General features: G+C 39.8%; 1 protein-coding gene across 6 annotated transcripts in view; it reads right to left on the bottom strand.

The window, feature by feature from the left end:
* Positions 1-437: 437 nt before the first annotated feature.
* The window catches only part of AJAP1 (adherens junctions associated protein 1), a 113399-nt gene continuing 102589 nt past the window's right edge, over positions 438-11247 (bottom strand). For all 6 annotated transcript variants that reach the window (XM_073316611.1, XM_073316615.1, XM_073316612.1 and 3 more), the window contains one exon: positions 438-9787. Coding sequence is in view for 1 of the 6 variants with exons in the window: in XM_073316615.1 (XP_073172716.1) it covers positions 9766-9787 (22 nt within the window). In the remaining 5 variants the exon portion in view is untranslated. The remainder of the gene's footprint in view (positions 9788-11247) is intronic.

Raw genomic sequence — 11247 nt, 5'->3', positions numbered from 1 at the left:
GCATTGCGTGCTCTCTATGCTTCTCCCCTTGGTCTTTGGTAATCCCTGACCGCCCTCCCCCTCCCCCCGCCCCCCGGCTAAATGACTGATAATATTTTGAAACATACAGAAGAACATTAAGGGATGCAAAGCGCATTGAGAATAATGGGAGTGTTTCCACTGGCTGTGAATCAGGCCTTTCTTACTGCTAACCTTTTTCTGACTTTGCTTTTCTGAATAAAATATGATTTCCTTAAAAATGGTTTGCTACTTTTCTCCTATATTAACTTTTGATTGTGGGAATAAAACTGCCACCACAAGTACAGTGAGGCAAACAATAGCAGCTACTTCGTCGTTCATTTCTGTAGGCTCTCAAATTATTCGCAAGTCTTTGAAGAGAGGTTTTTCCTGTGAATATTTAAAGAATTGTGACCATAGGAACCTAAAGTCAAAACTGCTTGTTTTTCTCATCTTGTTTTTTAATAGCAACATCAGAGTACTAAATATACACAGGGAAATTGTTATAGGGTCGCATATACAGTGCTTTCCAAGTACATAGCTTTGAAATACATAAACAAATTAAAAAACACTCTCGGATAAAATAGTTCACCTGTATGGAATCGCAGCCATTCGACTCCCTCCGAAAACCCATTGTCATTTATTATTAGTAATATGGCCATGATATGCCTAGAAAAGGATAGTACAACATTGAACTGACACAATGATTTAAACCTGTTAAGACTGATAAACTCACATACATGTTTGTAGTGTGTGTGTGTGTGTGTGTGTAAGTGGGTGGGTGTGTACCCACATATGGTATATAATTTTTGCAGAAAAATAACAAGAGGTATTCCAGATGTAAAATAATAATAAATAAAAGTAAAAAATAAACCCCTCAGAAGCTAAAATAATCTTGATCAGAACCCTGTGCCCTTAGTGTATGTATTGTGCAAGATATATTTTTTCCACACATATTAAGTATGTGTCTACAAATGTTGCGAATAAGAAAAAAAGGAGTGAGTGGGAAGCATCATGTGACTTCTGCAGTATAAACCGGACCTCAATTGGGCTTTTAAAATGGGGAGGGATTTCTTACTTGTTTGCAAATCTCTTGCATATTTCATACCTGGTTGACTCAAATTTCCAACTGCATTATATATGAAGGGCATGGGTGAATTATATATATAATGTGTCGAATATTTACTGTTTGACTAATCTTTTAGCTCCATTGCACTCCTTCAGAACAAGTGGGAAAGAAGTAAACTGAAACACATCTTTAAAATAATATTTCAGAGGGGTTGAGCCATTTGGCCAACTGGGAAGATGTGGTTGGAGAAATGGCCACCTTTTAAGGTACAAGGAGATATCTGGATTTTTTAAAGATGCTGCAAATGAAGACAATTATTTTTCACTTTGGCTGGAGGACAATAAAACCACATCAGCATTTACCCAAAATCTCACCACGGCTGAAAGATGCACATCTTTCCAAGTGGTGCTAACACCAGTTGCTACCTTTTGAAAATATTTAGTTTGCAATAAATTAGGGAATTAATTGTTCTCCCACTAGTGATTGGCAATGTTCTGGATAGGCAGCCAAAAGACCGGATGCTTGTCTGAATCTGTCTGGCATGGAAATAAGGCTGGAAGTACAAGTATGGGTTGCCTTCTATTTCCAGGTAACACCAGCAGATAAGAGGGCCTTGGGCCTAATCAAAAGTCCTGATCTAAAGACTCCCATTGACTTCAGAGAACTTTAGAACAGGCCCCAAGACCTGAAGTTCTTCCTCAATTTTTGCTCGGTCTTTACTGGGGGAAAATCCCCACTGAAGTCAATGGGAGCTTTTTCTGAGCAAGTAAAAAGGAAGGCTCTGGTCCTTCAGGCTTCTCCTGATGCAGCCAGTCCCAGCTCACATGCATTATAATTGGCAGGAAAAGGCCTGGATATGGATTTGGCACAAAAAATGAACCAAACTATTCTGAACCTTAGAGTAAGTTCATGTGGCAGGTTCAGCTTCAGGGCAAAAGGACTGGCAGCTTCCTGGTGTATGTAACCCTCTGACTCCCACCTATTACTTTTACTGAGAGACAGTCATATGCACTAAGGAGAGAGTAGATTGCGACAAGTTTTGGAATCCTATAGCAACTTAATTGTTGTAGTGTATTTGTTTATTCTTTGTCAAATAAAATGAACTGAATGGAAACTGAAAGAGGTGAACTGAAATGGTCTGGCCTGACAAACACCACAGTTCTTTGTTTGAACTGCATTATCTGCAATGCATTGAGATGAAAAATCAAATGTATATTTTTAAGGATATGACAAACTCAGGGAATATGATATAATGAGCAACACATACTTCTGGCTTACGACCTGTATCTTGTGTTCTACAAATCTCTGAATATCACTGCAATCCATGGGTATCTTGTCGGTAATGTTGCTATGGTCTCTGAGAATTCCAGCAGACAATGCAGTGCTACTGATTGGACATAATAATACTTAGCACGAATATTGTGCTGAACATGTTCAAAACAGAATACAGACACCAGATAATTAATGCTCACAACACCCTTGCCAGGTAGATTTGGGAAGCATTGTTATCCCCATATTACAGGTGAAGGAAAGGAGGCAGAGAGAGTTTAAGTGACTTGTCCCAAATCACTCAGTAAGTCTCTGGAAGAGCTGAGATTAGGACAGGAGATTAGGACAATCCCTAGCACATTCAGCTAGGCAATGCTGCCTCTCAAAACCTCTTGTCCACCTAAAACTTCTATTGTGACATCACATTGGTAGTACTCTATTATGACTTTCTGGGAACATGGGCCCTGCTCCCACCAGGTGCTGAGCTCTCTCAGCTCCCACTGAAATCAGCTTTATTCACAGGAGAAAGGAGTTTTCTGAACAGGGTCCAGTAAGTGCTTAGAACCTAGCAGAATCAAGCCCACGGAACATAAACTGAAAACAATCCCAGAAAGAAACATTCTAAAGTTTGCATATAGATATTATATATCCCACATATGCCGCAACAAAACTCTGTCATGGAGTTCTGCTGAAAAGCAGCCCGTCCTTGCTGTTTTGAGTGTCAGCAGAACCCTCTGATGGAACGCTAGTCTTAATATTATATGTGGTTGCATATCGACATTTATGATCTATTAATCTATTCACAATAAATACATACCCCATATTCCATAGCGTAACATTGTTGCAATATCTCCCTTGAAATATAAAGCATATTTGCAGGAGACTTGCTCTGACATTGGTTGCCCGTGAGTGGAAAAAGCTATTGCCCCGAGTAAATGTAAATAAAACTAAACTGTCCGGGGTCTTCATGCTCTATTTTGATGTACAGGATATCACACCACCCTATGGAGTGCAGTTTGGCTGGAAAAGGGATTTTGGTTCTGACTGTAATACAAAATACTTACTTAGGCCTGATCCTACCAACATCCACCCGAGTAAGTTTTCTCACAGGATTAAGTCCCATTAAACTCGGTGAAACTACATGCATGAGGAAAGTAATTCTATGACATAAGCATTTGGCTCTTCACTGCTAAAGGATTTTGGGCCAGATGTTCCACTGGTGACAGCTGAAGTCAATGGAACTATGCCATTTACCATCGGCCCCAGATGTGGCCTACGTGTTCACCAGAAAGGGGATGCACTGAAAGATGATGGCATGCTGCTGTTGTAAGATTCCCATGGCGAAATCTGGCTGAAGGCATAATGTAAATCTAAACAGACTCTTATCATCAGATACAGAGTGTGGGGGAATCTGTTCTCTCTGATGTAACAGAAAAAGAATTGGTAAGCATCTATTCCACACAACCATATAATTCTACTTTTTTTTTTTTTGGCTACCATTAGATACAAGGAATGAATTAAACCTAATTTGTTGTTTTTTATTTGAACATATAAAAGGCCAGGACATTAGAATTCTGCACAGTGAATCGTATTTGCAGTTTTGAATTCTATGTCCCCTGCCGGTGGGTCTGCTGGCTGGTCCCTCTATTGGTTTGTTTAGCATACAGAGGGATGTCAGTATTCTTTTGATAAAGTGCAAGTGCTGTTGGTCCTTACAAAGAAGGGAAGTTTGTGCATGTCGTTTTGTTTTCTGTTTTGCCCCTGTCTGGTCTCACAGTGACCAAAGCTGTCCCTTTGCAGAGTGTATGGAAGGCTCCTGAAATTGCCATCTGAAATCATACTTGAGTCTCCTGAGGTCCAAGGTATTCTCTCTTGAGGATGCTTATCCCATGGGAGTTTGGGCCCCTCCTGCTTACCTCACATGGGATACAAAGTTCACTCCATTCCCTACTAGAGTATATTCCTGCAGTCTAGTTCAGACTCTAACACCAGAGATGCAAAAATATGTAACAATCCTTCAAACATTTTGGAATAAGGGATTTGAAATATATTTTATGATGTCAAACTGCCATTAGGGTTACAATGGAATACCCACAAGTACTATACAGTGCAGCCAAAAAATACAAATAAATAGAAGATCAATGGGTAAAGGTACAAAACACAGTCTTCAGAGTTGGAAGAGGGTCAATGCTATATAAGTAAAACAAAGAAGGAAAATGTATATACTCTATGCTGGCGAGTTTTGATAGTTTTTGAGGGCTGCACTGTTTACACTGGTAAAATACAAAAGCCCCCATACACTGAATCAACAGATTGCACCAAAGTAATCACCCCAAAATCACATTAATCGTGCAAATTTTGATTTAACTGCTTGTTTTAAAAAAGTGTTGCTTATTAGGTATATCGCTAATTGTGGTTAGTGCCTCTACAGTCCGTTGAGTGCACTAGGGGGTGCTAAGGACGGCGTACCCCTCATTGTGTAGAAGTTGTGATATGCTGACAGACTGGGGTGGGACTCTGAGGAGTGCATGCTGTGGGGGGGTCTCAGTCTCATCTCACTTAAAGGTGCTTTACTGGTGTAACTCCACTGACACCAATGGAGTCACTCCTGATTTACACCAGCGTGAGCTAGAGGAGAATAAGGCCCGTATATATATATATATATATATATAGAAATAATAATGCTGATTAGTAGAATTATCAATCAAAACAGGGTAGTCCTTTATGCTTATTAATTCAGCTTTCTGCACTACTAAAGCAATCTAGTGTATGTTCTCCTCCGTGAATATAGTGAATATAGTGCTTGCATCATAATGTCTGGGATGTCGCACTGGATGAGCATAGCACCTCAGTGAATTTGAATTTAGGAGGTAGAAGTCAAGCTGTTACCTGGCCATGGGTTAATACTCCACTGGTGACTGGAGAAGGGCCTGACAGTACCTGCCCCTGATGGCAGTCATGTTTTAGAGAGGTGGAGGCAGAGCACTGAATACACATACATTATATTTCCAAGGGAAGTTGCTGAAGGCGCTTCAGCCCTTTCATGTGAAATTCTCCCCCTGTATAGAGAACAGGAAACAAGAACTGTGTACCACTTAAATCCTGCTTAATAGGCTATACATGGGACTTCAGTCATGGTCGGGGATGAAGTTCTTTTAAAAGTAGCCCTGGGAGATCCTGGAATTACAGATCAGCAAACTTCACCCTGCTACAATAGAAGAGTCTAACTAATCACAAAAGCAGAGTATTTGGGGAAGTATGTGTAATCTAACATGTCTGCCTAGCCTTGGAGTTGTTTGAAATAGCAGATAATGTCACACAGGAGCACAATTTTACTTGTGTTTTCTGAAAGATTTTGCTAAAGTCAACTGTAAAATATTATTAAGGGGAAAATTTCTGATCCCCTAACTCATACTGAACAGTGCCTCACTGTGAGCAGTCTCATTGAAGTCAAGTGGTATTTACTCAACTTAAGAGGATCAGAATCTGGCCCTGAGGCAATAAATGACTATAGTATCAGGAGAAAAGTTTTGTCATGGAACAAAAACTGACTAGGTGCACTATGAAACCTACTGCTAATGTACAGCTGCCGCACACAGTGGATAGAAGTTAGTACTAGTTTACTTTGGGGGTTAATATTCATAGGGAAAATGGATGCCGAGTTGATGAAGTTTGCTGAATAGCTGTTTTATAAAACCTGTGAAGGACAGTGATAAACTTAAGCTGGGATGTAGACAATTAAATGTTGAGCAGCACAATGGCAGATAAAATTTAACATGGAAAAATATAATAGTGCACACTGACAAAATTCTATTATACGTCTCATCTATATTGCCAGAGTGGCTCTAGAGTGGCTGGGTCTTCTGAGAAAAAGAATTTAGGGCACGAATCAAAGTCCATCAGAGTCACTGGGAGTCTTTCCAATGTCTTCAAAGGGCTTTGAGTCAGGCCCACAGATGTTATGGTGGAGCAGGGCAAGGAAGATTTCCTCCCAGAGCTCAGCAGTAGATTAGAAAAACACAGGTGCTTTAAAAATGGATAGAAAGTAATCTAGAAAGACAAGCGATTGCCTGAGTTATAATGTTTCACAGGTGCAATGTGCACCGTTGCCTAGGTATAACGAGGAGTGTTTTCACTCTCTTCTAAAATAATTAAATGTTGAATGTCACAGAAAAATTGAGTCTAGTACCTAATGTATAAATACAGATGTAGCTCTGGATAATCCCACCATTGAGAGAGCAGTTTAGAAAGGGGATTTAGGGGCTTTGGGTTAAAAAATCTGCTCTCAGTTACCTTGATGTAAACTAACTCCATTGACATTTATTTCATTGGTTACTCCAGGTTTACATCAGAATCACTAGAGCAGAGTTTGGTATTTTAGACATGTCAGGTCATATGAATGATTTGTGCTGTATGCTTCAGCTAAAATGAGTCAGATGCCACTATCTAAAAAAAATAGCTACAAGTCTTGGGAGTTTGATAAGTCATTTGTAAAATGGAAGATGCCCTCTTTCATGCATGGGAGGGAGGCAGACTTTAGAGATAGGAGGAGCCTTTGAAAACTGTTTGCTAAAGTCTATCTTGAAGAGTCACCTACTTATTTGTCCAAGTGTGCACACAGCAGGACACCTTTCAATCTGCAGAAGCAGTCCCTGGACAGATATCAGCGGCTATTAGTGGGGTGGAGCTGTTCCCATACCTCGTATTTAAAGATGACAGCCAAACTGAACTTTGAGTTTGATCTCGCTATCCAGCACAGCTCCGCCTGCTACCCTACTGCCTATTATCAGAACCTCCATCCCACTGCAAAGGTTCAAACAGCAAATTTTAGTGCATAGGTCAACAAGTTCAAAACAGTTTATTACCCTTAGCAAAAAAGACTACCTCGAGAATGGACATGTGATATGTTATTAAAAAGTAAGAAACTGGAGCTGCTTAAACAAAAGCATAATTTATCACAAGAAATTTGCCTTCACCTTTTCTGCTGGCGGAATCTCTGTGAGCAGACTGACACATTCATTCAGTTTTATTCATTATACAAAATAATTTGAGGTCTTTTTTACTGGCTGTGTACCGGTAGTTCTTTATCAGCATTTGCTATTCATGCTACAGACGTAATCTAAGCCTAGGGAAGTCAATAGAAGGACACCACTGACTTCAGTTGGCTTTGGATCAGGTCCAACGTTGGTTAGTTGTTATTGCCCAAAGGAGTCACACAGAATTGTTTTTCTTCTCTGATAGGATGAGATTACAGGCTTTTCTGGCATGAATAATCACACACAGAAATCTGATATTCAGTCTTCAAGAGCACTCACCTCTGACTTAGAAATTCACTTTATGGCAATAAAACACCATCAATAGCAAGTTCACAAAAAGCAAACACTGAAGAGGCATACCCAGAGCCACAGTCATAGTGAATGCATTTAAAAATCAGAATGAATATTTGCACACCTGTTTTTGGAAGTACTCTGCAGCTCCACGAGGGAACAAGGTTTGTAAAACGCTACTTCACCCATCATCAATGCAGTGGCTTTGTGTAATATGGTGATTCATAATTTGCCATGATAAGATGATATTGATATGAGCGAAACACAAGTGTCAACAGTGGAACCTTCTCCTACATTTTCCCACAAACTGAGTAATGATTAAAACTTGTCCCTGGCAGCCCCTAGATATAACACCATAAACATACAAATAGGGGTCAGGGCACTATAAAACAGAGGAAACTTAAGAGTTGTTTTCAGGGTTTCCTTCTATGCTCCTTCTTGATACATTAATCCAAAAGGTAAAAAAAGTTCTCCACTCCATTTCCCTGGGCAACCACTATAACACCTATACCTGGTTTAAAGTGACTGTAACCCTTGCTGCTGGTTTCAGCTGTTCGTTTCTGTGAACTTTCTTCAGTATTTATTGTCTAATGAATGGATACAGGCGCCGATGCAGCCTTCAGACTCTACTTTCAGATTTTCAGCAGTCCAGTCCAGTGTATCTTAGCCTCAGATGTCTTACCATAAACTAGAAAGTGCAATGGAGAGTTGATCACTTTGGTGTCTTTACAGATGCAATGTCTAGTGACTGGGGTTGAGGAATGGAAGGGGGAAATTTGTCTCTGTTGATTTTACCACACAGAAAATAGCATGAGATAATTGTTGACGATCTTGGCCAGGGCACAATGGTTTACATGGAGCAGAAGCCAGGCCATTTAAATAGTATCAACTGGGGCCATTTGGAATGAAGTCTGGTTTTAAATTTACTCTCCAAACACAGAATGTTCTTCCAGCTCATTGCTGTTTCATAGCAGTGCCATTACTTGAATTCTGGGCTAAGATCTGAGGGCTTTGCTCAAGGGATCTCCTACTGATTCCTTGCCTGTGTGGTTTAAATTTGGGGATTTTTTTTTTTAATTTCACAATAACTGGAATGGTCTTTGTCAATTTGGCCCAGAGGCATCCATACTTTAACTGTATTCAAAACACATCTCAATTCTGCTTTTGTTTCAAAACAGCCCCAAATACTATTTATTAACCATTCTCTTTCTTTTCAGAACTATCAGAACCAACTGATCATATAAATGAACATTGCCATACGTTTCTGCTTTAGGTTTAACATAATCCCTTCTGGGTCTTGCCAACACCCTGGCAACTCTACAATGGATAAGAGAACTGTCACTTTAACAGAGTTTCAGAGCCTTCTCAGGGAATCCTCTGTAATCAATGGTTTATTAGGCCTGGCAAACGATTTGTTCACTAGTGGAAATTTATTTCAAATAGAGGGTGTGGGTGTGGGTGTAGGTGTGTGTGGGTGTGTGTGGGTGTGTGTTTTAAAGGCAAGCTGCCAAAGTAGAAAACATCAGTTTATTTAGTTCAAACGAAGAATATTAAAGAAATCAGATTTGTAACCCATGACACAATTTTTAAAAAATGAATATTTACGACTTTCAAAAATTGCTACAGTACAAAAAGTGTGTGTATGTGTGTGTGTGTGTGTGTTTGTATATATATATATATATTTATATCTATATGTATATATGTATATTAACCAGAAATACTGACTCTATCAGAAGAGATTCCCCACCCCGGTTTTCTCTAATATTTCTATGTGTAATTCACTTAGCTTCAGCTTCTTGTGAAGTCTTTCAGATCAGTACATGGCACATAATGGTATTATTGGCACAGGTTCAGAATCACAGTCCATATCCCAAACTCCAGATGTTCAGTCCTTTTCCTTTATTTCGTCTTAACTTCCCCTTTCTTCATAGGCTTCTTTGCTTGCATGTTTTTTTCTCTTCTCCCATAAATGCGCGCTTTGAAAATGCAGTTTCCTACAGGTGTGTTCATTTTTATAAAAATATATTTGGCACATAGAGTGCTGCTGTTTGAGTCTCCTACTGGTAAACAGAAATGGTAGGTATTGGTAACCCTTTTTTTTTTTTACAGGTTCACCAATGGAATCCTGTTAAGGATGAAAAGAAAAATAAAGATTAAATTATAATGGGTAAATTTAGCCAGAATATATTGGTTTTTTTTTTTTTTTTTTGGTAATGTCTCAGTCACGCATGTTTTCATGAATACTTGGCTAGTTCTTTTCCCTACATTAAAACCATAATTATTAATATTTATCCTCTTAAAATGCTGGATGCTTCCATCTTGCATGAAACTTAGTACCACAATAAGATTTATGGATGTAAATGAAAATGGTAATTGGTAAGTGTCCCAATGGTAATAGTTCATAGTCAAAGAATGATGTTAGGGATAGATTCTATCGCCCAGCCTGGGACATTTAGTCTTACTGCAAAATGAATCATTAAACATCACACAGAAATGACATGCTGAGCTCCTGCGTCCATTAAAACTGTTGCATCCCAAATGTATGCCACTTCATTTGTTTGCCTGTGGTACCTTTTCTCTGCATACACTGCAGAGTATTAACTCACTTTCCAGTTTCCTTCATACTAGACTCCTCCTGTGAAGGACAAAGTAACCTGGCTGCTAGACTCATTACTGTATGAGTAAACTGAGTCCATTAATATCTTACCAGTTGGCTGGAAAGCTACAAAAGCCACAGTTATGAGGAAGGGTTGCAGGATACCATGAGGAAGAGCACTAGGTGCTCCTCATTTAGTTGAGCTTGCTGAGCAGAAAACTCCATATTGTAAATACACAACCACACAGTCAGCTTGATGTAAATGGATAGGCGAAGCCTGCTGGCCAGTCGCTAGCAAATTCTGCTGCTTTCCTGGAGCCTGGGGACCTTAACCAAAATGAGGGACCCAAAGCCCTGATGTTTGATGGAGAGCCACTATGCATCAGCAATTACCCAACTATTAAAATACCTTAAGAAAATCTTTTCTGATGGTTTTGCTAGTCACACCAGAAGTACTAAACACTGGAAGGTCTCAATAGGGATGCATATTGCCATGTGCTGTCCAACCCAACTTTAAAAAACCAAGAAGTTGGGATATTTTGGATAATGTTCTTAAAATACCACCAGACTTTGGGGCCAGCCTCTCAATGGCAAGCTGGCCTTTTTGCAGTACTCTTCTGGTCCAAAGGATCTGCAATGCAGCTGAATCTCTTGGGCAGCCAGCTCCTACCTCACTTAACTCTGCAAACCCTGCTATGAAGGGCCTGGAGAGAGGGAATGTGGGCAAAATGCTACTGCACCAACTGCTACTCACTTGATGAACAACGACTTAGGGGGCCATAGTCATCTACTTTTGAGGGCACCGTGTACAGGGGCAAAACTGAATCTAGAACTAGGGACCCATAACTAGGTCCTCTGTGGCTTGGCATGTACCCAGACTGTTCTACCCAGAGAATTCCTGGATCTTCAAACCTTGTTAATGATCACCCATCACTAGCAGCAGTATTGCATATTTCTGTTATGAGACTGATATAGCACAATCATGGTTT

The sequence above is a fragment of the Lepidochelys kempii genome, chromosome 18 (genome assembly GCF_965140265.1).
Source record: "Lepidochelys kempii isolate rLepKem1 chromosome 18, rLepKem1.hap2, whole genome shotgun sequence".
NCBI classification, from domain to species: domain Eukaryota; kingdom Metazoa; phylum Chordata; order Testudines; family Cheloniidae; genus Lepidochelys; species Lepidochelys kempii.
Note: the sequence above shows the minus strand (reverse complement) of the source record. Positions and strands in the feature narration are given on the sequence as shown.